Source organism: Nelusetta ayraudi, unplaced genomic scaffold (genome assembly GCF_046127955.1).
Source record: "Nelusetta ayraudi isolate G7.1 ecotype Tasmania unplaced genomic scaffold, CSIRO-AGI_Nayr_v1 ptg000011l, whole genome shotgun sequence".
NCBI lineage: Eukaryota > Metazoa > Chordata > Actinopteri > Tetraodontiformes > Monacanthidae > Nelusetta > Nelusetta ayraudi.
The window spans coordinates 20,161,260-20,187,979 of NW_027466061.1; the positions used below are offsets into that span (position 1 = coordinate 20,161,260).

At 48.2% G+C, this 26,720-nt stretch overlaps 2 protein-coding genes across 4 annotated transcripts in view; one reads left to right on the forward strand and one right to left on the reverse strand.

The window, feature by feature from the left end:
* Positions 1–3,406, forward strand: part of ak5 (adenylate kinase 5) — a 55,347-nt gene extending 51,941 nt beyond the window's left edge. The window contains exons 13-14 of the mRNA XM_076021786.1: positions 940–1,164; positions 2,650–3,406. Coding sequence (XP_075877901.1) covers positions 940–1,164; positions 2,650–2,715 — 291 coding nt within the window. The 3' untranslated portion in view covers positions 2,716–3,406. The remainder of the gene's footprint in view (positions 1–939; positions 1,165–2,649) is intronic.
* A 1,806-nt stretch (positions 3,407–5,212) lies between these two features.
* Positions 5,213–26,549, reverse strand: zzz3 (zinc finger, ZZ-type containing 3). 3 transcript variants are annotated; one of them, XM_076021783.1, is made up of 12 exons: positions 26,424–26,549; positions 18,980–20,941; positions 14,452–14,590; positions 13,329–13,476; positions 13,126–13,238; positions 12,437–12,508; positions 11,863–11,964; positions 11,138–11,233; positions 10,166–10,315; positions 8,135–8,269; positions 7,330–7,430; positions 5,213–6,906 (listed from the first exon to the last, which is right to left on the reverse strand). In XM_076021783.1, exons 2-12 carry the CDS (start codon positions 20,875–20,877, stop codon positions 6,762–6,764), a joined length of 3,099 nt encoding a protein of 1,032 aa, XP_075877898.1. In that variant the 5' UTR covers positions 20,878–20,941; positions 26,424–26,549; the 3' UTR covers positions 5,213–6,761. The 3 variants fall into 3 exon arrangements, with proteins under 3 accessions (XP_075877898.1, XP_075877897.1, XP_075877899.1); XM_076021782.1 differs by lacking the exon at positions 26,424–26,549 and adding an exon at positions 25,940–26,375; XM_076021784.1 differs by lacking the exon at positions 26,424–26,549 and adding an exon at positions 25,373–25,558.
* Positions 26,550–26,720: the final 171 nt, after the last annotated feature.

Here is a 26,720-nt window from a genome sequence, read left to right on the forward strand (position 1 = left end):
CATATTGTAAAACTGAACAGCTGCTGGATCAGAACTTGGCTCACACAGGATGGTCGAAAACGATCGTGTGTGTAAAATTTGCCTTGATTTATGACTTTTATAATGGTGAAAGCAGAACATACTGCCCATAAATATATTGATAAAGGTCTATACTGGCAGTACAATAAAAGTCATTTGGTTTTCCACCCCTAGAATGGTTCCCATATATTTATAAGAATATCCATCAATCCATCAATCAATCAACTTTTATTTGTACAGCAGTAAATCACAACCAAAGACGTATCAAAGCACTTTGTACAATCAGAGGAAAAACCTACTGGGCCCTCAGATCAAGCAAAGTGCGACAGTGGCCAGGAAAAACTCCCCCTGTGGGAAGAAACCTAGAGCAGATCCAGACTGCAGGGGGCGCTCATCTGCCTATAACTAGTTGGGGTGAGAAGGAAATACAAAAAAATGGAGAGGGAGAGAGAGAGAGAGAGAGAGAGAGAGAGACAGAGAGAGAGAGAGAGAGAGAGAGAGAAGTAGCCAGAGTGGCAGGCAGGCCAGAGTGAGTTGCTGGGTGAACAACAAAGTTTTCACAATATAGAGTTAGATACATATATAAATAAATAAATCAAATATACAAATACAGAAGGACATACGTACGTGTATGACATATATAAATGTAAACATGTAGATTTATATAAATAATGTTATTGTTTGGTTATACATTGAGTTATTATACATATTATACATTGAGTTATACAATAGTTGGCTGCCATCTTGTGCCGTTGTTTCTTAAGGAAGCCTGCCTGACAGTGCAGTACGTATTTAGAGCACTGTCAGGCAGGCTTCCTTGAAGATTTTACACAGTGGAACATTAAAAGTGTTTCAACCCCCCCACTCCTCCCCTTCCCCTCCCCTGCACTGACTTGCTCTGTCCTGCACCTGCTCCGCTAGGTGGGGGAGCCCAGTGCTGTGCTGCTGCTGCGCTGCTCCGCCAACACCATGTCCAGCCGCACCAGATCCTCCTCCGTCTCCCAGACGACCTCAGAGCCGGGCGGTGGCGAGGGCGGTGTCGAGGGCGGCGGTGAGGGCGGCGGCGTGCGCCAGAGGGCCGAGAGCTTCAGCAGCGAGATCCAGGCGGTGGCGGCTCACTATGAGGGCAAGAGGCTTCTGTACACGGTGAGGCTGAACATTCACAGCTGTAGCAGATTTATTTCATTGTGATCTAGGCCAGCGTTTTTCAACCTTTTTTTAAGTAATGGCACATTGAAAAACTCCCATGGCACACCACCAACCAAAAATATGACAAAATGACACTTTTTAGCCTAATAATGACAATGTAGTCTCTTAAGTTTGAAACCTGATTCTGGTTAGATGCACATAAAACTAAAATCCAGGGAGGAAAATAGGCTCTCATTCCCTTTAAAGCACAGTCACTCCACAATAGAACAGTATTATTTTTTTTAGAACCAATTAAGTGAAATTGGATCATTTTTCAGTTGTTGAAAAATACTGTGCAAGACGCATAACAATGCTACAGATTATGCTGTGTTAATCTGCCGTGACCAATCTCAACTGCCAAGTTTAAGACAGAGTAGCTGTAACCTACCGAACCCCAGAAGCAAGAGTACTAGAGCCAGGAAATTAAAATACAAAACAAATAAACTCAGCTTAGAATGCAACAGTATCATGTCTCACATATCTATCCATCCTTGATCAGCACCTCCTGCACTCAGCCTGTCCCCAGCTGTCTTGGGGCAAAGGCGGAAACACGCCCTGGGTCAGTTGCCAGTTCATGGCAGGGTCCAATAGAAATACAAGCAAACATTTGCGCTCTCATGTCCAATTTAAACTTGCTAACTCCGGGAATTGAACCTGCAACCTTCTTGGTGCAGGGTAACAGGGTGGTTAGCACCCTGTTACCCCGTTTTCAAATCGGGTTTTAAATCAGCTTCCCCTTTCAAAACAATGCATTTTGGGCTGTTCTAAAGGAGGCTCTGTGAAATACATAAAGAGAATTTAATAAATGAACAGGTTGACATGACCAGTCACACAGAGATTTCAAGGTTTCAGCGTCTTTCTCTCCCCCCCACTCCTGAGCTTGCCAATGAACTACGGTGGCCTGCGCACCCAAATCTGGATACCTCGTCCACCTTCTTCTTCGTTGGTTTATTTGAAGACGCGAGCAGTTATCCTAAATACGAAACGTATTGTCAGGCAGCTGGATTGTCCACACCAGGCTTCCTTAGAAATATAGTTGCGCAAGATGGCCGCTAACTAGGAGACCTTTTTGCGCTATGTATATTTTTATATAACCGTTCTAAGGATAGGAAAACCAAATTACTTTGTTGTACTGTGATTATACACTTTCATTAATGTATTTATGGGCAGTATGTTAAGCTTTTACCAATATAAATAAATATATAAATACAAAAAAACATTACAAACTGGACCTTGAAGGCTCACATGTGTTGAGGTCACTAGATCATCAAAGACTTCCTGTTTGAGGGGTGAACTGTCCTTTAAAACGGACTCTTTCAACTATTAAATGTCACACCAGGGTCCGGTTAAATGCCAGAGTAAACCGGTCGAAACCGCCATCGCAGTGACCGGTGGGCCAGCGGCTGAAGGCTGTCTCACTCAGTGTCCTGTCTGCCTCCACAGATTGATGCCGAGAGGTCACCGGAGGAAGTGTTCGCTCAGATCTGCCAGGTGAAGGAGACCTTCTGATTTGTACAATCTCCTCCTCGTCCCCAGGGTCCGCAGATGAAGTTCCTCTTTCTCTCCTCGTCTCTTTCCTTCTCACTGACTCACCCCACACAACCCTCACACATTCGCGCCAGGCATTTCACTCATTGAGCTCCAGAGGTGTGCATGTCCCCAGAACGTCCCCATTGCTCTCAGTGCAAAGAAGAAGAAGAAGAAGAAAACATTCTTTCGGCACCGACGAAGCGCCTGTTTGCCACATTGTGCTTCACCCAGTTGCAGTCTCTCTTTCTCTTTCTCACGCTGACCTCAACTAACGCAGACAACCGCTGGACCGAGGCACAATTCTGTACAGAGGAAAATTATACTCCCTGCTGTGACTGAGAGCATGTCTCGAGTGGTGTTTGGAAAAAAAACTTTCAGACAACCAGAAGCGCCGAGGGAGGAGGAAGTGGATACGTCAGCGTGAACCACTCATGCTCTCATGCACAGCACTTTGTTTTGTATTGTACCAAGCATGCAAGAATTACAATCAAGCTTCAACTGCCTTTTGTGCATTGAAATCTAGAGTGGAACATCATTTCAGTATGACTAAATTAAAATAAACAATGAAACGCACAAAAATGCATTTATATGTTTTGAGGCTTATCGTGCAGGTGCTTGTTGGAGTCTGGTATTTAACATTCAATAAAGCCAGTGCATTTGCTAAACAGGATTCCCCAGTGTGTGATTTGGTGTTTTGCGCACACATGGACAGGGTGCAACTTGCAATTCTACAGCACCATCTGCTGGTAAATGAATGAAAAAAAAAGAGGAGCTAAACTGTAGCCATATCATAATAAAGGGATTGTTCGACAACCTGCTAAATAAGCAGAAACTGGGTGTTGTGTTTGGTCTGGGGAGCTGACAGGTGGTTTGAGAAATCATTGAAAAGTATATGTGTGTATGTGTGTGTGTGTATATATATATATATATATATATATATATATATATATATATATATACACAAGTGTGTGTGTGTGTGCATATATGTATATATACACATATATATAAATACACATATATATATGTATATATATAGAAATTTGTATAGACACATATAAACATTCACACATGGACTTTATTAGAGGTGTTGCACTCATTTTTGATTTGGGTGATCATCAGTATGATGTGTATATACATCATGTATGTATATATATATGTTATGTTATATATATATGTTAAGCTAAAATGATATCAAACACTTTAAAATGGCAGCCAAAACCAAAAAGACGAGGAAGAAAAAGAAAAACGACTGTTCGAATGGATCGGAGAACAATCAAAATGGCAAGGGCTCAGCCAATGATCAGCCCCAGGAGGATCAAAGAAGATCTAAGATAGCCTGTGAGTACTGTGACAATCAGACGACGTCTATGTGAAGCCAAGCTACCAGCAAGAAGCCCTGGCAAAGTCCCATTGTTAAAAAAAAAAGACATGTGCTGAAGCAGTTACAATTCGCCAAAGAACGCATTGACTGGCCCAAAAAGATATGGCGTAATATTTTGTGGACTGATGAGAGTAAGATGGTTCTGTTTGGATCCAAGGGCCGCAGACAGTTTGTCAGACGTCCTGCAAACACTGAATTCAAGCCACAGTACACAGTAAAGACAGTGAAGCATGGTGGTGCAAGCATCATGGTATGGGGATGTTTCTCATACTATGGTGTTGGTCCTATTCATTGCATACCAGGGTTCATGGATCAGTTTGAGTACATCAGAATACTGCAAGAAGTCATGTTGCAGTATGCTGAAGAGGAAATGCCCTTGAAATGGGTGTTTCAACAAGACAACAACCCCAAACACACCAGCAAGCGAGCAAAATCCTGGTTCCAGACAAAGAGAATTGAAGTAATGGAGTGGTCAGCACAATCCCCGGACCTTAATCCCATCGAAAATTTGTGGGCTGACATAAAAAAAAAAAATGCTGTTCATGAGGCAAAACCAAGAAATGCAGAATAATTGCGGAAGGTGGTACAATTGTCCTGGGCTGCAATACCTGTTGACCGGTGCCAGAAGTTGGTCAACTCCATGTACCACAGATGTGAAGCAGTCATCAGAAACCGTGGTTATGCAACTAAATATTAGTTTGTTATTCTCAGGAAAGTTGAATCTTCAAGCATTTCTTAGTTTATACAGTACTTCTTTGAGTTTGTAAAGAAAGATGTCAACACTGCTATTTTTTTGAACATTATATTTCTTGACTTTCTGTAAAATATTATCAAACTCAATGACTTTTTCCAATTTTCTTGCTTTGAAATAGAATATTCATATATATATATACATATATATATATATGTATATATATATATATATATATATTCCAATGCTACGCGACTTCAAATACCCCTTTCCCAAACATATTATTACACTTTTTTCTTCCATTCTGAGCTGCGCTCTGAGTTCATTATTTATAAGATTATATTTTATAAGAAATCATAACGGTGCTGGAGGTGCATAAGGAATAAGACAACAGGAAACGGGTATAGAAACACTATTTTCACATATCTTTATTTCCACAATACTCCTCTAGCATTTTTTTACATTTTTTTGTTATTTTTTTTATTTTTTTATTTTTTTTACATAAGAACAGACTGTTATACACAGATATTGAAGCGGGGCAAGGGAGGTGAGGGGAAGGAGACAAAAACCATACGAAATGGTGTCTAATCAAGCACAACAAAATCTATGTGTATAAAATTGTGTGGGCTGTTCCACTGTGGAGGTGCCAACCTCAACCTCAATTCTTCTTTTTTATTTAATTTTTTTTAAATAGATTAATAAAAATACAATCTTTTACATGGACCTTTTCAAGTGGACTGCGGGAAAAAAAAAAAAAATGAACCGGGATCTAGAGAGGCGTGACAGCTCAATGGTAAACGATGTACATCGCGGGTCTCAACGCAAAAAACGGGGAGAAGTTGTGGCCAAGATCAAAGGGTGGAACACCCCTCCTCCAAAACAACCAAAAAAAACTAAATTCTTTTTTTTTAAAAATGGCACACAGCAACTAGCGCTGGCTACTTTTCACCGTACACTTTTACACTCAACATGGTCAACAAGGGCACACACACTGGGGGGTGAAGGGGGAGGAGGGGGAGGAGGAGGAAGATGACAACAAAAAGCACAGTCTTGTGAACTTTCCTGCTTTTGGACACTGTTCGCTCTCTGTGATGTAGTGCTTCCTTGGTGGGTGCCTTTTAGTGACGAGAGCGAGGGGAAAGGAAATACAGATGAGTGTGAGTGGGGGGGGGGGGCTGAAGAGCAGCAGAGTGAGACGGTGGAAGCGGCTGCGCCACGCTTAACAGGTTGGGTTCTCCTCCCGCGGGGGGGGTGGGGCAAGTTGTGGGGTGGTTCCGAGCCACCCGAACCTCTTGAGCAGCAGCAGCAGCTGCAACTGACATGAAGGCGCTGGGACTCATAAATACTCAGCCGGGGTCGGGGGGGGGGGTGGTTGATGGTTCTGTCTTGCATACACAGACTTCATCCAGTGCAGCCTGCTCTGCCCACAAGTTTCCACCGGGTGGCGCTTCACCAGACGATTCCACAATTTGCAGGAAGGAGTGAAGGGCGGTGATGAGGAGAGAACGGGGTGGGGGGGGGTGAGAGTACAGCCCTGCTGAAGCCAAGTCAGGGCTCGGGAATGTCGGTGTGCCTTCTGCTCGTTTTTCTTTGTTTGTTTGCTGTTTTAAAAAATACTGAATCGTCTCAAATCGCAGATCCATTGGTTAACCTGGTTGAGGTGGAGCGCAAGAGCCTCTTAGCGTGGGTTTTCTGAAGGGACCCCCCAGGGGGGCTGACCTGCTTGAGACCCCCCGCCACACCCTCTCCAAAAGCAGCTCCCCCCGGTGCGCTCCGAGGCCCCTCCCACCAGCCAGCCGTCCGTCCGTCCGTCCGTCAAGCTGCCCGCTGGCCTGGCTGCCCGGGCGGCGGCTGCAGCAGTTCTCTTGGACTTTGGGGAGGATGGAGCCATGCACAGAGTGGCCTGTGGGACACGCCGAGAGAGACCGGAGCTTAGAGGCGCCTGGCACCCTGTCATCTGTTAGCTGGAAAGTAGTTGGGGTCCAGGTAGTTGTAGCCTGTGCTCTGAGGCAGGCAGTAGTCTCTGTCCAAAAAGGTATCTGGCTGGTGCACAGGCTCCAAGTGGTGGTGAGGCTTGTGGGTCTCCGTCTTGAACAGGCTGCAAAGGCAAAGCGGAAGCGGAAACGAGTGAGAGCAGCGTAGATGAAGCCCGCGGAATTTAAAATGAAGGTGCAACATCCTTCTCCAGGTGGGCCAGGGACCGTCACACACTCTGCTCCGACCTCACGCAACTAGACAAGACTGATGTCAATGCTGCAGCTTAAAGTGCTTCTACTTTCCAGGATTAGAAACATAAAGAGCACTTTCATTTTGGTTAGAAAAAAAACTAGAATCTGTTTTATCAATGAGCAAATAAAATAGAGTGAGTGAATAAAATAAAATAAAAAACATTTTCCGTTCTGTGGAATGGAAACAACATCCTGTGGGGGACACTCATTAGATTCAACATGTGATTTAATCACATTGGCCATGCTGCGTTTCTGCCCCTTTCTGATTTGATGGCGGAGGAGGAAGGTCTCACATGTTGGAGCAGCAGGAGCAGAAGTCGACCGAGTTGTCCGGCGGACAGTCCCGACAGTGCCACCTCGCACCCTGGATGGGCTCCACGCCGCAGAGGTCACACTGCGCACAAACACAATGACACGAGAGCGTTGAGTGAGGAGGACGGTGAGCAGCTGCTGGGTGTCACTTCTCCCTGTAATCCAACCACCACCGGAGCAGACACCCTGACCAGCAACAAACAATGACGGGATTCTCTTGTAAGAGTAGACGACCCCTCGATGATGACAAGCAGTGAATCATTCTGAATATGTCAACTTTGACATTGCAACATGGGAGACTCCAGAGATTAAAGAAAAACTCTCATGTAAAATATCTCCAGCTGGTCACAATATTACTGGACCAATCAGCACCCTTTGAGGAGAAAGAGGCGTCGCCATGGAAACGGCTGCATCAGATTGTCGTCTTTTTTTGGAATAAGGGTCAAAACTGCAATTTTACGATTGAGTGGAGAAGAATAACTTGCGATTGTCCTGCGACAGTCTTTTGAAGAACATAACCTCCTGTGGCGGCACTTTGGTGGATTTTATTGGGGTTTTTTTAACTCCTGGCTGCTGTGTGTCTGTCCTGAAAACACCCCAGGCCACATTTAAAGAGAGACAGCAGGCAGCTTCACCAGACACCGCAGAGACAGGAGCTTTACATGCAGCAGCGTCGTCATCATCAGAAACACACGTCAGGCAACATGGGGTGCACATATCAGGCGGGCCTTGATAAAGCCATTTTGAAGGCTTTGAAATCGGCTGCCAGCGTGTCGCGGTTGTCACCTTGTAGCCGACGTGCCGCACGCCTTCCTTGTCGTCCTGGATGTCCCGCAGCGTCTGTTTCTTGAGTCGCTTTAGCTCCAAAAGCTGTTTGTACTCTGGCAAATTCCTCAGCTCCACAGGTATGGTCTCCTCATCCTGTGCGGGGCGCAAACAAAGACGGCCAGAGACAGAAAAGAGGGGGGGGGGGGTGACTGAAGGGAATGAAGATACGCCGTCAAAATAAACTACGCAAGGCTCTTCGAGCTTTCGTGAAAATCGTGCTTCCGTTGTACCGAAACAGCCGTTTCAAATGATACACATTCAGTAGGACTGCTTGGAGGACTGGCTCGCACGGATCAAACACTTCAGCGCAATTTATTGAAAGCACAGAAGCAACAAAGAAACCTCGCAATAGCTTGTCACATGTCTTGGTCACATGATGTCAAAATGTGAACAACATGAACCAGAACAATCAGTGGTCATCATTCATGGATCCAACACTGATCTTTTAGTGCTTTATCACCTGCTTGGAGAGCAGCACAGTAGGATTGAACACTTGGATGAGTCTAATCCAAGTTGACACCAGCCTCATATTAATAATACATTGAATTATACAGTGCTGTTCAAAATACTCAAAGACACTTTACAAGATAAAACAACCTCAAACTACTAAAACAATTCAATCAAAACAGATAAAATGAATGGCTGATTCATATTAGAATTTGTGTTCTTGTTAAAGTGCTTTTTTCTGAAAACAACCAAGACCTGATATGGAAAGATTCAGACGTTTGTGAATGTTGGCAGTGAGGCTGGTAAATAGTGTAAATGAATAATTTAGAAATAAGTGTAGTGAGGTGAATTACTTGCAAAAATGAAGCCCGTTAACTAGTCACTTATACATCTTCAGGCCAGTAGCAGTGAAGGACGTTGGACTAAGTGGAAGATCATCTTCAAAAGGCTTTTTTTTTTTTTAAAAGACATTGAATGTCCACAAAAAGCCTGAGACATAAAAAAGTTGTACAGTGCTAAAAAAGATTAATATCTATAATCAGAAAACAGGTTGAGATCAGTAAAGTGAGACAAGGTGATAAGACTGCAATTATCGCTCGCAAACACTTTGTGACTCGAGATTCAATATTTTCGATATCAGACTCAATATTCGAGGTGTCAAAGGCGTTGCTGCCGTAGCCTGTCAGCTCAGCAGGGCGCGGGGAGCTGCTTCAACTCCCATCAAAGAGAAACAGAGACGATCTGTCAGCGTCCACAGCTCTGCACTTGAAATGGAAATAGGAGCGAGGCGCCACGTCCACCTGCTCTGATGCTTAGTCGGGTTTTGGGGGAGTGGGGAGAGTGGGGAGGGTGAGGAGAGTGAGGAGAGTGATGAAGGGTGGGGACAGTGATGGAGGGTGGGGAGAGTGAGGAGGGTGATGGAGGGTGATGGAGGGTGGGGGGAGTGATGGAGGGTGGGGAGAGTGAGGAGGGTGGGGAGAGTGGGGAGAGTGAGGAGAGTGAGGAGGGTGAGGAGGGTGAGGAGAGTGATGGAGGGTGGGGAGATGGAGGGTGATGGAGGGTGAGGAGAGTGATTGAGGGTGGGGAGAGTGATGGAGGGTGGGGAGAGTGATGGAGGGTGGGGAGAGTGATGGAGGGTGAGGAGGGTGAGGAGGGGTCCGGCGGCAGACACGTCTCAACGCCTTGGATTAAAGCCAGATGGGAAGAGGGACTGAGTCAAACACGAGGGAGGAAAGCTCACTGCTTCCTGCCGTCAAACATGGGTTTGCCTCACGCAGGTCACTGCCTACATGGTGGAGCAGGGACTGAGCTAGTGTGCAGGGTGTTGCTATCCTAGTTTGTTCATCATCTTCAATTTGCAAATTTGCTTTGCATGTCACATTTCTCTCAATATTACAGCGAGACAGGAGAGATGATGCGCAAAATGTTCATAAGAAAAAAGAAAAAGAAAAAAAAACACCCTAAAGAAAAGGTGGAAGGCAAAGGCAGCAGATAAATGAACTCTGGTGTTGTGTTATTGCTGCGATGAGACGGAGGACTGACCGAGTCGTCAGCTGAGGGGTCCTGCATGCTGCCGAAGTACGCAGCGTGCTCATCGTCCTCGTCCATGAAGACCGGGGGCTCGTAGGAGGTGAGGAAGGTGGACGGCCGGTACAGGTGCTTGTTGAGATGGTGCTGCCTCTTGTTGGATGCCTGAGGGACAAAACACATAAAGTTCTATTTAGCAGAGACCAAATCCAGACACATCTTTCATTACTAATGTCATATTTATGTTGGCTGCATTTCTTATTCCCATTAAATGGAGTATTTACATTTTTCTTATTTTATATATTAATGTCTATGATTTTTTCTTTATTTAATAAAGTGGACATAAAAAAAAATGTAACTTGCTTTTTTTGTTCCTGTAACTTATAAGGATATGTATGTAGTATATTTTTATTTTTATAATTTTAAGTAAATAAAAAGATATTATGGAGCATATATATGTTATATATTTATATGGGTGCTTATATATCATGTGAGTGGATGGATATCTGTGTAGCAATATTTGGCAATATTTTTTTTTACAAACTAAAGAAAAGGCACAAAGGCACAAATTAATAAAGGTTTCTACTTCTTCCTGCTCCTTTTTGGAACTATGTGCCGTGTTTATGTTTTTTTCTTTTTCTTTATTTTTGTTATTTGCATTATTATTTGTTGTTGCTTTCTTTTGTATGTGCAGATAGTTACATATTTTATTTTATACAAGCTCTACTATTGCCATTATTGTAAAAATAATCTGCATCTTATTCAAGAGAAATTCCCCTCCAGTCTTTTCTCACAGAAACATGTTTTTCTATTCTGCAAATGAACAGACCTTTAAATATTTATTGGAACCTTTCAACTAAATTACTGGTTAATGTTTAGAAAATACACACCACTTAGAGAGAAAAGACTGAAATAAAATACTGAAAGTGTGAAGTGTGTGTTCAATACATGCATTATTCAGCTGCAGTTAGATGACTTGGTAAATACCTTTTTAGTGTACATGCACAGGTTGGGTGTTCTTCCAGGGACAGGGATACCAGCCTTTGTCAGTTTGATGAAGTACTTTTGAACCCTACTGGCAACCTGGAATGTTTGAGGAGGAAAATGCCAGCTTGAAAAGAATGACACAAGTGCGAGCAGCTGCTCGGGGTGAATGAGGTCATGCAAATGAGCCAGCAGGTACTTGAAGGGAGCGCCGTTATCGCACAAGTCTCGTTCTGCCTCCCTGCACTGCAAGCTAAACACTTCATATGTTTTCAACAGGGACTGCTTCATGGTTTGTACACGTTCGAGCACGTAAAACAACGAGGACACTGGCAAGAATGTCACCAACAAACTAGAGTGGTGCTGCATTTTGATTATTTATGCCAATGCTTTTCCTGCTTCAGCACAAAAGAGATACGCAAACATAAGCAGCTCAATTTAGAACCGCAGATGCAAAGACGCGTTGCACAGACAACAGTTTTCTAAATCATTATTGGCAAAGTTTTGCAACAGTCTTTTTAAGAAAACTCTTTAAGCAGAACAAGCAGGCAAAGTGAATGAGGAATTCATTGTTGTCCTCGTGGCCCCTTGAGCAGAGACACTGGATTTTTTACTATATTGCAGAGTGTCATGGATAAAACATTGAGGAAAAAACGCTAATTTCTCTGATCCTTGCATCACATACACCTGGATAAAAAACATGTCCTTGGTTCATCACGCCTCAGCACCTGTTTGGCTGTGCGATTGCCCAGCTCATCAGCAATCTTCTGCCACCTTCTGGACTCCACTTCCTCCGGAGGGAACTTCACCAGGAGCTGCTCCAGTTTTTTCTATTTGAAAAGAAGGAAAAAATGTTTTGAGAGCTTTAGAGCGACCTGGTTATGTTTACATGCACAGCACTTTGTTTCCATTTTCCTTTGATAAAAAGGACAAAAACCATACAGCGTTCACAGAATGTTTAAATCTCTCATGCAAAATGAAAGCGAATAACTTAGTCATTTTGCACCTTGTAGTTAAAACAACTATTTTAGAACCTTATTGCATTTAAATTCACAACAAAAATACACATCTACAGAGCAGTATGAAAATGTACACAACACAAGTCTAGTCAACATTTGGTGCAGGAATGTGTTTGTGGATCAATAGAGTCATGATGTGTCCAAAAAGAAGGGGAACACACACACACACACACACACACACACACACACACACACACACACACACACACACACACACACACACACACACACACACACACACACACACACACACACACACACACACACACACACACACACACACCTGTTCCTCTACAGTCCAGAGCTGGTTAAACGTGTCAGACTTGTTTGGGTGACAAATTCTCCCCCTGATCATCTGTGAAGACAACACAAGCATCAGCCATGTGAAACACTGGCAGGGTTCAAACAGAATGGACGCCGCAACATTCAGGAGATCCGAGCCTTGAAGCGAACGAGTCTTCCGGAGTTGATGATGAAAAAAAAAAAAAAAAAAGAGCATCCATTTTGGAACAAATGGAACGTGGCAAAATTCAATGACAAAAAAAATGCCATCTTGAACTCTGCCATTGAGCAGAGTGCAAATGTGCACACAGACATACAAACCAAGAGTTTGTCAGGAAGTGTTTGCTTACAGCTAGCTCAGTGCACTCCAAATGCAGTGTCAAGTGAAACAAATGATGCGGCTAAGAATGATAGTCAAAACTGTTGCCAGAAATAAGGTGTAATTATCAGAGACCCTCTACTCTTCTACTTCTTGTGTGCCAAAAGCTTATGAAGCAGAAGAGCAGGACTGTGATGAGACTTGGAAGAAAAGAAGACATGAACAACAATAATCTGATGAGTGGAAGACCAACCTGAAGATCAGTGAGTCACCAGCTGCACTGATGCTAAACTGGGAGACTGACTGTGTGTGTGTGTGTGTGTGTGTGTGTGTGTGTGTGTGTGTGAAAAAACAAGGCATAAAAGCCATACCTGCATTTGCCTGCCATGCTCAGGAGCGTCACTAGTGGGCAGCGAGGAGTACATGGTGGAGGATTCGCCTTCCTTCTTCAGCTCAACAGGACTTTTTGGTCGATCCGGCAAACCTGAAGGCAAATAGACAAATATTTGATTTTCCTACCAATGTATCCTGCCAGCGCTGCTCATAAGATAAAAAATCCAAGCGAGTGCCACACCTTTGTCAAAGATCAACTTCAGCCGCCTGGTTTTGCGTTTCTTGTCGCAGAACTCCCTTTCAAAGTCGCCCAGGCCCGAGGTGTACTGCTCCCACGCAATGTCAGGAAGCTGCACCACTCGCTGAGGACACGGCAGGCCCAGGTTCACCTTGAGGGAGGGGGCGGGGGGCACAAAGTGGTGGTCACAACCACAAACATCACAATCACAACATCAGGGCAACGCACCAACAAAGCAAATATGTTGCTACTGAGCAACTGTTGCAAGACTCAGTCTTGTTTTGTCTGTGAAGGTTCTCAGTCATCCAGGTCATCTTAAAGTAGAACTGGACTTGATCCTCTGATCTCAAAGACTTCAAGATCAAGGAGAAGTCTGCTTGCCCTAACTTAACCCCTCTAATTGATGGTCATTTTCCCAAAACCTTCCTTCCATTAAGCGGCAAGTAATATTTTTCCTCTGTGCAGACCCACTAAGAGTGCTTGATTTGACTTGAAAATAATATTAGAAGCTAAGCTAAAGGTGTTTCAAGTACAAACAGGCAGAGTGCATGCACAACGACACGACACAAACTTCTACAGAATGGAGGCGGTCATGCGGCACGAAAGGACTCACAGCCTTCACTCACAGTTTTACAAGCTAAATATTTACTCGCTCAACGCCGCAACGCCAGCTTGGCATTCCTCGGGCAAAGAACAGGTACAAGGTCTTGCATGTCGTGCCTGAGGTGCAACGCCCATTTCAAAGCGATTTGCAGAACTAATATGCAACTCCTGTGATATAAGTGTGCATTCAGTGGCCCCTTCACACATTTGTACTTTGATCGAAACAGCACGACAAGTTTCTTTGCTTCTATGCTGGAAAATACGACAAGGTTTTAACAGAATTCTGTACTTTATTAAAGGCCCAATGAGCAACATTGACCAGCTTACAATAAAGTAGCAAAAACATGACGGATGTCTGACTACACATAGTGACGCTGTAGTCCCCTGCTTTCTGCAGGAACATCTTTCACTGTTACTGCAATATGCTTCCTGACCACTAGGTGCTACTAGATGTAACATAATGGACCCGTTTAAAGGTGCGTGCACAGATTTCCTTCTAAAAACATGTTTGTGCGTGTGTTACCTGTCTCTGCAGCTGTTCCACAAACTCAATAGGGTTGGAGAGCGCCTCCCTCTGGTGGCGAGCCAGCGCCTCCAGGTCCAGGATGGCCTGTGTGCGCTGGGCCTCCAGGACTCCGATGGTCTGCAGCAGCCTCTGGTAGCTGAGACAGAGCGGTGCCATGTTAAGACAGCGGTGGACGGATGGGACGGCTTACATTATTTAACCTGGCACTTGAAAATTGTGCAGCGCATCAAACTTTCAGACCATGCATAATTCAGCAGCGACGCCGAGAGCCTAAATTCTTAAAAGTCAGTGTGGAACATTCTGAAAGTGTTTCATTTTTAAAAATAAGTTGATTGCATTACTGAGAGGTGGAGCTGGCAAAGCAGCTGCAACAGCAAACGCCTTCAATATTGATGAGGTACCACCCATTAAAAAAAAAACAATACACAGCAGCAATTTATCCTTCAAATACAAGGAAAAGACGCACTGTACCTCCAACACTGTCTCACACATCGCTCATCTGAAACTGCACTAATGACCATTTAATCAAGGGTTTCAGCGCAGTAACGAGATGTATGAGGGGGTTTTTCCTTCCACACTCAGCTGTACAAGTCTGACGAGTCTTCTCACATCGTCCGGGGCAAAAGATGATCTAAGGTGCTGAGTGAGCTACCAGTGGCTCGCTGGACAGAGAGCTGGGCTCAACGTGACAGCATTGGAAGTGGTTCTAACCTAATGCAGGGACTCAGTGAAGGAGACAGGATCAATCTTCCCTAAGAGGACATGAATGAAAATCAATACACAAGACACACTTTACTCCACAGTCACTCTGATGCAGAAGAAGAAGAAATTTATAACTAAAAATGTATGAAGTGTTGAAACAGGTCGGCAGTGCGTCACCTGGATAACCCTGCGCTGGTTATGGAAAGCAATCTTGCTGTGATTGAGTGGAGCTCTGCTGACCTGCAGTGCATCAGTTGCTCTGTAGAGCTCACACGTGTGCTGTGGGAGGCTTCCTGCGAGTGGGCTGATTCTGCCTCAAACGCAGGACACAAGGGTGCAAAACGGGACGGAGGGACGGAGCACACTCGTTCAGAGGAGCAGATGATGGCCACATTAATGTGTTTCAGTGAAGTGAAGAGGACTTGGCTCTGCCTCTCGGCACGCTGGACTCCAGCCAGGTGACTCCAGGGACGAGCCCGGCGATCCACTGCCACCTGAAGGACTTAAAGGGACAGTTCACCCGCCCATGAGCAACTTGCCACAGGGTTCCACACTGACCCTGCTCCTCCTTTGAATCCGTGGAACAATGCTGAGGTTCCATGGACAGAAACAATTCGCCCAATTGCTGAATATTCAAGTGCACCAACCAACATACACAAATGACTCTTTATACCATCCAGAGTTCACAGCTGTGCAATCTGACTTAGAGCAGCAACGCTGTAACCAGATGTTTTAGTTGAAAACACCCACAATAGTTTTGTGGTTGGTAATCCATCGTGATCATGTGGACTATGTGACACCACTGCCTATGTTGCATATGGCTGGAGATCACTGAGTGTTGGCTGGAAGGCTAAGGACGTGTTTACAGTGCCACGCCTCGGTACGATTGTGTTTTCATTGGCTCTGTGATCACGAGAGCGTGGGCGGAGTCGACGCGGTAAAGCGGGACCATGTTTTCGTTCCCTACATTGTTTTGCCGTCCGGGTGCACTGTACCCGTGCAATTCCATTTGCCGGGAGATTTCTGCGTACACTTTTACATTACGGACTGCCCCGTCCAGTTCCCGCTGAATTCTGTCTTCCGCCACCACTGACAAAAAAGTGTGGACCTCCGAGTTTGTCCACGGCAAAAATCGCTCAGCCGTCCTCGCAAGCACACAGAGAAGCGTTACAAAAAGAAACGGCGGTTGGGTTTTCGCAGAGAGTCGCTCTCACCTTTCGTCAGAAAATCTGAGCCAATCAGTGCCCTGATCGTCGCTACGTCACCACTAAGCACGCTTCGACTCGCTTGGCCCCTCAACGATAGAGGTACCAAAATGGCGCCCCCTACAGCCGTGTAGCGGCCAGTGCAAGCACCCTAACACCGTGGCGAGGCGAGGCGAGGCGAGGCGAGATTTCAAACACTGCTGTACGAGAGGAATTCTGGAGGATATCAAAGGACGGCCATGTCTGCCACATGCTTGGATGAAAGACAACAAAGCTGCATGCACACATCGAGTTTCTCCTTTTCAGTGTTTGAGTGCATCGCTCTTTGAGAGGGGTTTTCTCTCTCCAGTGCTACACCATCGTCAGACGATGACAGAATGAGACCTGTTAGTTAACCAATGCAGGTGAGAGGTATCGAGGTTTTCCATCAATAAACGAGTTGATGTCACTCCGCCGCACCCAGCGACCTTCAGGCTGCCCAGTCGTGCTCCTCATTTCTCACTCAGCACAGGTTCAAAGCCAGCAAGCCGCAGACTGAACCACTTTGGGACGCAATGGAGAGAAATTGCGCTCGTCGTTGCTGAACGTTGAAAACAAACCCAAGAGGGATCTGGGCTTCTGATGAGCTCCCGTCCGACCTCACGTTGAAAGGCGTCACAAATCAGAGGCGCGCAGTTAGCGGCTCCTGATTGAGCGCAGCGTGGGACTGCTCCGCCAACGTCAACGTCACGACAACCGACAGCAGCGGCGGGGATGAAGGATCATCAAGGATGGAGGGACCGCAGGCAGTCTGGAGGGCAGACCCAGCGCTCCGGCTCCCTCTCGCACTGCCAGCCTCCACAACGGCAAGCCAATTCACACAATCTCTGCAGCACCCAGGAGGTGGGAATGAAACGCTCAAACAGGTGACACCTGAGAAGCACGACACGAGCCGTCAGTAGGAGTTCCGTAGAACGGCGAAACGGAGACGTTGGGAACAACTTGACAACTTGTCTGTGTTGGAGGTGGAAAGAGAGAACAGAGATTTTCTTCGCAATGAGAGAGGAAAATGGGAAAGATTTGAAACGACAGAGTTGAATGGTACGTAACAGTCTATGACAGCGACAGCACAATCAGTAACAAATGCCATATATTCAAATTAAGCCAAGCAGTCCAAACACATCCTGTGGAAAATGTTGGAGCTTGGAATCTTGTTATTTTTGGTCAAATAATACTCATGACTAGTAATCCATTCTAGTCAGGTCAGCCACAGAGGACCACAGTCTACTACTGTCTTTATTCAAACATATACATTGCAAACAGTGACTAGCGTGGCAATAACACTTATTATTATAACTGGTGGGATGAACACAAAATGAGACTGAGTCCTATTGGAACTTTTGCTACAACCACTTTCTAGCAGAGAGTGTCGTGATTGAAGCCTCGAGCGAAGCTATGGAGCGCAGTGTCCACCGAAGCACACTGCTGGAGTCAAGTTCAACCACTGGCCCAATACACAATGCAGTCCAATCCTCAGAATGCTTCGAGTGGACAGCTGGGTCTTGAATATCTGCTAGATACACAGCACATCATCACACAGCAAATCCATCACGCACTGCCGATGACGTAACCACTTGGACCAGGAGCCTCCCAGTAACAGTAGGAGAACTTCACCGCAACCAAGGTTCACTCGCCGCAAAGGTTCAGGGGGTAAAAACAAGAAATGGATTTGGGCCCCCAAGTCAAAGCGTCGCCATTGAGGACAGTTCAACCATCGACTGGCCCTGCAGCGTGTCGGATCCCTACATCATCTCAGTCGTGTTTGAACAGCAGAAGACATTTTGGGGGTTTTTTCAGAGGCTGAGTGGAGAGGAGGGACTACCTGCAACCAGCCAGGTAACTAAAAATAATTGAAACGGCTGCCAACGCCTTCCAAGATAACCATCAACAAATGGAACATTTCTGACTAACAGAAACAAATGAAAAATAATGGAATAACGTAGTAAGTAACTTACTACGTACGTACTTTGGAAAGCACAGGAGGTCACCTGACCCAACAACCCTGGAATCTCCTCCGTCTTGCTAAAGCTCAGTGCATCATCTGCTGGAGGCCCTCAAAAGACAAAGACCAAGAAGAAGAAATTGGGAAGCCAGTGCAGGTCGACCAGCACTGCTAGACTAGCACTACTTCACTAGCACTGCTTCACTAGCACTGCTTCACTAGCACTGCTTGACCAGCACTGCTAGACCAGCACTGCTAGACTAACAGTTGAAATGCGGTCACCTGCGACCACCACTGTCGGCCTGACGCTCATTCTGAATAACCAACCAGCTTCCAAGCTTTGCTTCCCTCCTGCAAACACTGTCTGCAGGTTCTGTACCAGATGAAAGTGTGAGTGTGAGGACAGACTGAGGAATCACTGATAGCATTCAGTCAAGAAAAAAAGAAAACTTTTTCTTGAGGAGCATTTTCACATCGAGCGCTCCTCCATCACAGACTAAAGAGGTCGAACACATGCAGTACACAAGTGAAATCAAAGAAGAAGAAGAAGAAGCAGCAGAAGAAGAAGTAGAAGCAGAAGAAGAAGCAGCAGAAGAAGAAGAAGGGGGCGTGGCCTCCCCGTGCAGCTTCTACATACTCTTTGTTGTGTTTGAGAGCCAGGTGGTCCGACTCAAAGTAGTAGACGTCCGGCTCCTCTTCCTCCTCTTCCTCGTCCGCAGCCTGGCTCAGCGTCAGCTCCTTGCGTCTCTCCACCGCCTCCTTGTCCTTCGCCAACTCCTCCTCTGCCTCTTCCTCCTCCTCCACCTCCGCCATCTCCTCCTCCGCCACCTCGTCACCTGCCCTGACCTCCGGGCCCGTGGACGCTGGCCCCTCCTCCTCCACGGAGGAGGAGGGGCCGGCATGGTACGAGTGAGCAGCAGCTTCCTCCGGCATGGGGCAGTGCCCCTCCAGCGCCCCCACCGCCACCTCCTCCTCCTCCTCCTCCTCCCTCACGGGGCCATTGTCTGTGGGCGGGGAGCCCAGCCTGCAGTGGGAGGCCTTGGCGCCGTTGGCGGCCCTGCGGGGCGACGTGCGCAGGGTGTATCTGTGTTCGTAGAGCTCTGAGAAGGAGGGGGGGGAGGTGCCGGACATGGAGGGGTTACACGCCGGCTCTGTGGGGGAGGGGCTTTTCACGAGCGGGGGCGTGGTTTCTCCTGAGTTGCTGTTGTTGATTGGACTGCTGCTCGTGTGGGTGAGGGCCACCGCCGCGCCGCTGCTGTCGCTCTCGGCCTGCGTCACCTGCTCCTCGTGGGCCAGGCACGGAGCCCCGCCCACCACGTCCACCTCCTCCACCTCCTCCACCTCCTCCACCTGCTGCACCTGCTGCACCTGCTGCACCCCCTGCTCCTTAGCCACCATCAGCTCGGGAACGGGCTCCTCCTCCGGCTCCCCCGGGCCGCAGGCCTCGACCTGCGGGGGGGCAGAGCTCCGACAAGGCACGGCGGGGACTGGGGAGGGGGGGGCGCCCGTCTGACTGCCGTTGAGCAGTGACGGCCGGGCGCTGGTGCTGCTGGTGCTGCTGGTGCTGCTGATGCAGCTGATGCTGCTGGTGCTGCTGGTGCTGCTAGTGCTGCTAGTGCAGCTGGCGCAGCTGGTGCTGTGCTCCTGGCCCAGCGAGCCAGCGTCCTCGCTTTGATTCTCTTTGAGTCCGTTGGAGGCCCAGTGAGCGCTGGGGTCCCGGGTGGGGCCGTCGCACTCCACCTGGCCGTCCGCTGCTGCTGCTGCTGCTGCTGCTGCCGCTGCTGCTGCCGCCGCTGCTGCCTCGGCTGTCAGCTCAGCCGCCTGGGCGCAGGCCGCAGGTGAGGCGGGAGTGACTTTTACAGAGTTTTGTCGAGGCCATTCTTCACAATTGTTGTCCCTGCTAGGCGGCGCTGCAGCAGCAGCAGCAGCAGCAGCGCTGTTGGGCTTGGAGAGCTCAGGGTCGTCCCCCTGTCCCTGAGAGTCTCCCGAGCGCGAGCAGCGCTTGGCCCTCTTGATGGGCGGGCCGGGATCAGGCGACCCCGCCCCTCCGTCGCAGTTGTCGGGCTTCTCGGGGCAAACGTCATTTCCTACACTGGACCCGTCCCGCTTCCTGGAGCCGCCCCACTGCTCCGGCTCAGCGGGGGAGGCATTGGAGTCCGTGGCCTTTCCCTTTCCCTGCGGCGCCGCCTGCCGCTGGCCGTCCTGCTGCTGAGGGTCTCCCTTCGCCTCCTCTTTTGCATCCTGTCTGACATCTGGCTTCTGCTCCTGCTTGGCGTCCTGCTTCTGCTCCTCCTTCTGCTCCGGCTTGGGCTTCTCCTTGGCCTCCTGCTTGGACTCCTGCTTGGACTCCTGCTTGGACTCCTGCTTGGACTCCTGCTTCTTCTTGGGGGAGCGAGCCCGCGGCAGAGGAGACGCCGACGTTTCCTCCGGCTGGGCGATGCTGCGGTTCCTGAGTGTTCGGCCACAAAAGTTCTCGTCCAATCCATTGAGCCCCACTGACGACCTTGTGACACGCGAGGAACGGGACGCGGCCATGCTACGGCGGTGCCTACAGTCTCCTCATCCTGGTGCTCTCTCCTCTGCAGCAGAATGGGGGCACCTGCACGACAAGGGGACAAACAAAACACCGCGTGAGCTCTTCAATAATAATGAGCAAAACATATCAAACCCTGGTGGCTCAGCAGGGCCTGCGGGTCCGATGGGTCGGCAGCGCTGGAAGGGAGTGCGTTACCAGCACCACGGGGCCCTCGCTGCACAAGCATTCATCAGAGGGCCTTTGCTAAATACTACTCAGGTCATCTCTCAGCCCACTACAGAGGGGTATTGGTTTCTCCTGTCACTGTAACTAAGCAACACCGTCTGTCTACAGGCAACACTGGACGTCTCATCCTCCATCTGAACAAATGGCGTCGGGGGGGGGGGGGGGGGGCGCCTGCAGTTACATTTCAACCAAACACAAAGGCACGGGAGAGGTTACAGCACAGGGCACGGTGTGGTGGTGGGCGAGTCCATTATCATAAAGGCTGACTGGGTTTAACGACCATGTCAATGTTTCAGCACAGGGCAGGAATAACAAAGTCTCTCAGTTATATCCGACCACTCATGACCGCGTCAAGGAGTCCTCGATGAGCAACAATGACTTAACAAGGTTGGATACAATTGTATTTGGACGCGGCTCAAGCAGCAGGTGCTATTTTTAGAACAGGCCTGTGGATATTGGGGGCTACCTGGTGGTGACCCCTGGTCTGGAGACACGTTTTCCCCTGATGGTGTAATAAAACCCCCGGTCACTGCCAACGCACTGGACTGCACTGTGTTATTTCCGCATCGCATTCAGCCCAGATAAACCTTGAGGCAGTCTGAGCGCCACTTATCAGCTGAGCGGGCGACCGGGGCGGAGCCACGGGAGCGGAGACCGAGGCGGCGCCACGGGAGCGGAGACCCTCACAGAGGCCGAGGACGAGACCGCTCGCACGCTCACCACATCCAAAGCCAGGACTGGCGCAGCAAATCCTACAGCGCGCACACAACTGAGATGACAAGCTGCACTCCTGAACATGTGTTGAAATCCACTTATCAGAGCAGGCGTAGGTACAGAATTAGTCCAGGTGCAGAATCGTTCCGGGCGTAATATATGGATGGATCACGGTCAAAAATGTATTTCGTGGGTGATAGATAGATAGATATAGAGATAGATAATGAGAGAGATAGATAGATAGATAGATAGATAGATAGTGTGTGTTGAATACATACATTCGTGACTGTATTTTGATTTACCTTGTATGTATATCTATACATGGAGAGAGAGAGAGAGAGAGAGAGAGAGAGAGAGAGAGAGAGAGAGAGAGAGAATTTCATGTATACAACATTAATACAAACAAAGTACCGTAAATACGCCAGGGATTGACAGAAAAAAAAAGCTTAATCAACCGATGTAGCCCACCGGACAGAGGCGACTGCCAACGACGTCACATACGGCAACTCTATTAGGACGTAAACGTACCGCGATCCATCCATACACCACGTTCGACCGCCATGTAGAGGTTTGTCCCAATGGAGTTGCCGTATCGGCACCTGTACCTACACAGGCGTTCCATTACAGCCAGGGCAGCCTGATCAACAGGGCCTCCGCAGCCAGCAGCCCGCAAGACCAATTTAATGACAAGCGCTTTAAATACCAGACACAATTTCCTCCATGGCTTTCCATGAAGCCGGCCTGGGCGCAGGCAGCAGTCACAAAGTTTCTCAACACACTCGACAATGACGGCGCGATAAGATCGAGGCCTGCTGGCTTTAACTTCAAACATCTTCCTATTGAGAATGTTGGAAGGAGGCGTTAACAGGCAGCAGAACTGGCCGTGCATGGAAGTGTGAAATAAAGCAGAGGGAATTTGAGTTGAACTCAAACAATGCGCTGATTCAGGGAAGTCTGAAGGAGCCACAATCACTCTCTGGCCACATGAGGCAATACACAGCGGAGTGAGTTCAGGTTCGCTCAATGACATCCAGCAGGACTGCACCTTTCAAATGAACCGTCGCAGTCCTCCACTATCACAGCAAGGCGTTAGCGCGTCAATTAGCCTTGTGCTAACGTGGATCACCTGAAGGGGGTCGCTCAGCAGAGCAGGGCAACCTCAGTCAGGGCTGACTTCCTCCAGACAGCCGCTCCAACACACTCAGCAAACCACACACAAACCACACACAAATACACACAAATACACACAAACACACACAAACACACACAAACACACGCATGGTCCCTGTATTAGGTACACTGCTTAATTGCCTGAGAGCAAATAGCCAGGCAGCAACTCGTGCGTTCAGGCATGTGGACGTGGTGCAGACGGCTCGCTGGAGTCAGACTGGGACAGAAGGGTGGGGGGTGTGGGGGGTGTGGAGTGACTGTGAGTGCGGCCTGGTTGCTGGGGCCAGAACGGCTGCTCTGAGTCTTTCACAAACTGCTGATCTACTGGGAGTTTACACAACAACACAACCATCTCCAGGGTTCACACAGAGAGCCAACACCCCAACCCCCCACCCCAAAAAAAAAACAAAACCAGAGAGAAAATCTCCAGTGAGCAGCAGTGGTTTGGAGGGAAATGACTTGTTGACGTCGGGACGGAGAGGTGGGAATGGGCCGACTGGTCGGAGAGCAAAGAAAGGCAACAGGAAGTGAGCAGGTACCATCAAGACGAGCAGAGCAGCATCTCTGAGCGCAGAGTGCATCCGGTCCGGACCGCCCAGCAAGGTGCGCACGCCACAGCTTCCAGCCAGCGGACGCATCCACGCAGCGTTCACTCTACACCTTGACAGCGTGCGGACCCATTCCTCCTGCTCTGCTAGAGACCCCAGCAGAGAGAGGGTGGGGGGTCTGGGGGGGTCAGTGTGTGCAGCATCTGGGTTGTCCAGGTCAGGAGGGGGGTGGGGGGGGGGTGTTAGTTAAACTGAGCACTCAGCCTTGGTCTTACACTGACAACACTAATTAATCCCACTCAACCAAACCAATCAGCGCTTCAAGGGGCCGAGGAGGCCACGCAGGCACGGCGCCGTGGCAACCCCCCCCCCCCCCCCCCCCCCATCTCCCCAACGCAGAGAGCAGAATAATGAGCTGGTGTGAAAGTGGGCGGGGCAGAGGACGGGGTGAGGTGGAGGCAGGAGCCTCGCTGAGGCGACGCCCTGATGGGAACCAATCAAGGAAAAAGAAAAGCGGTTCAATCAGCGGTGAACTCAGAGAACCTCATCACGCTGCAACTGGCAACCGCCTGACAGAAATGATCCTGCGCTCGGCCGTGTCTGCGAGCTTCGCGGTGATGCCGCGATCCCAGTCAGGCTTTGACTTTAACTTCCCTCAGAAACAGGAGAGTTTGCTGGAGCGGCTGCAAAAACAGCCTGCAGGTGAGAGGACGTGAACTCACTCCTTCCGTCCTCTGCAGCGTCAGGCCTGGAAAGCACGCAGAGCCGTCGGATGACGTTTCAACAACAAAACAAAACACTCATTAATAGTCACATAACACTATAATAATAATAATAATAATAATAATAATAATAGAAGAAGAATCAATGAGAAGTGAGTAGTCGCGGTGGGGGAAAACTACTTTGCCGTTATTGTCCAATTTCCTGGTGACATTTTGTACATAGATTTCCCTCCGAGGCCGTGACAGCTTAGTGGTCACGCAGGTAAAGGAAAGTATTCATCTGGACCCATGACATCACACAGTGAATGGATGTCAGAGGCGAACGTGCAAGGAACCATTGTTTAAAAAGGTCGCGAGCCGGTGATTGAGCCCCCTGGTTAGCTTGTTAGCTGTTAGCTGGAGGCTGTGGACGCTAACGACTGGAGGCAAAGCTTGATCATTGATCCAAAGGGAAACGTAATATTATGGAGCTGTTCTGAGCTCCAAGTGTAACCGAGAACAACAACAAGTCTCTTGAATGACTTGTGACTGATACACAACACGACAATATGAGCAAATCCATCCAGAGCTTCTTTTGTTTTGCTTCTTCAAACCAAAGGTTCGTTTGTAACTCCAGATTATCCAGAGCCCAGGGACACGAGTATCACAGACCAGCCAGACTAACCAGTCCTTGATGATCACACAATAAAGTCACACAACATAAAATAAATCACTGTGTGCTGCCGTCTAGACAGAACCAGAGCGTGTGGCTGCTCATTCACACCACTTCCTGCTCATCTCCAAAGCGCGTGTGTTAAGAGTTTTGGTTAACACGTGCTGATTGCATTGCTGTCACCGTGACACACACACACACACACACACACACACACACACACACACACACACACACACACACACACACACACACACACACAGAGAGGACATTTACAGTTAATTCGCGCAACAGGGCTTCCATGTGTACTCGCAGAGTGTCTAAACTCTGGCTGTAAACACGGTAAAAGCCCGGCGTGGGTGTCATTATTGTCGGTCAAGCAGCTAAACTGCTGATGCCGCTGTTTGGGGGAAATAAATCCAATTCCACAACAAAAAGATAAACTAGCAACGCTCTGATTTACCTCGCTCGCTTCTGTCACTCAAGAGGATTTTAACACTTTCCCGGGCCTACTGGCAACGGCAAATATCCACGGGGTGTTGTTGGTTCAACCTGCCGATGAGAAACGCTCCGCCGAGCTAGTCAGCGACCGTGTGTTTCAATACCGACCAAGTTTGCAGGCATAATAGCAGCCCTAGCAGTACACAACGTTCCCTGGAACGTGCTGTCAGTCCGCTACTTTAAGCAGAGTGAATTCTGAAGTTTAGCCCCAACTCCACGTTCAGGCAAAACAACCCGAGTTGCTTCATGAAACGGGCTACTAGGCTAAACGTTAGCACGGAGCAACTTCCAGGCAAGCGGCACTTGACCTAGCTTGCTGTTTAGCAGGCTAACCGTAGCCAACTAACTTACCGTTAGCTGTCAATGCTAAATATAAAACATGGATTCTCGAGGCAGCGGAAAGCAGCCAGTTGTGCCCGTGAAAATCAAATTAAACGGACAGGGCTTCATTGTAACCAACCGCTAACGAGATTGTTTTGACTCGGCTATTTCCATGTAAACGAGTAGTAGCCAAGTGAGCTAGTATTACCTTGGATAGTTCTTCTCAGCTAGTTTCCCTGTTGACGCTACCTGCATCGTGCACAGAGAATCGTGGCGCTTTCGGCTGTGGCTCCTACAGTTGCGTTAGCTTACAAGGATTGCAGGCATACTGGCCAATTTCGTCCCGTTGCCTAACAGGCACCGATTCGACCGGTGCCAAGTGTGATGGTGAATCTCGCGTCTCAACTGAGGTTTACACCCCAGCCGCTGCGCGCTCCCAGGCTAGCGGGCAAGCGGTGTCACGGAGGGGGGACTGGAGCTACTGGGACTAGCAGCTACAGCAGCCCGACGCCAGCTAGCTAGCTGATTGTTCCGCACACAAGTTTGCCGAGGCATTTGTGGACTTCCACCAGTGCCACTCATTTCCATATCTAGGGGGCCAGTAGAGTCGGAATCGGCCATATATTCTACCATAGTGCCTACATTGAAGTGACTGTTCAAAATAGCCTTTGAAGCTTCAGAATTAGACATACCTCACTTCCGTAAATTCCCTGCACGTTCGGCCGCAGCCATGTTTTCGGTCCACTCAACTAGTCGGGGTGTGTGAGCCGATTCAGCCTCGCGCGTCAAAAGGGGACCATTATACTGTACATTATTGACCCGTTAAAGTAAAATTGGGGCGCGCGCACTTTGTATCGCCAAGTGTAGTCTATTAGTAATTCTCGACAGGTTGGCGACAGTCCGTCAGCAGCGTAGTTTATTTGATTTTAGCCCCCTTGTTTCCCATACAGCAACATTGACTCGGTTTAAACTACAAGAGTGCGTGCCAA

What these genes read in the sequence shown, in the direction of transcription:
- zzz3 (XM_076021783.1), bottom strand. Translation starts at nt 20,877, where the DNA reads ATGGCCGCGTCCCGTTCCTCGCGTGTCACAAGGTCGTCAGTGGGGCTC. An exon ending in GAAGTTGATCTTTGACAAAG is followed by an intron (nt 13,239 to 13,328) that starts GTGTGGCACTCG and finishes ATTTGCCTTCAG; the next exon opens with GTTTGCCGGATCGACCAAAA. An exon ending in TCTGGACTGTAGAGGAACAG is followed by an intron (nt 11,965 to 12,436) that starts GTGTGTGTGTGT and finishes CTTTTCAAATAG; the next exon opens with AAAAAACTGGAGCAGCTCCT.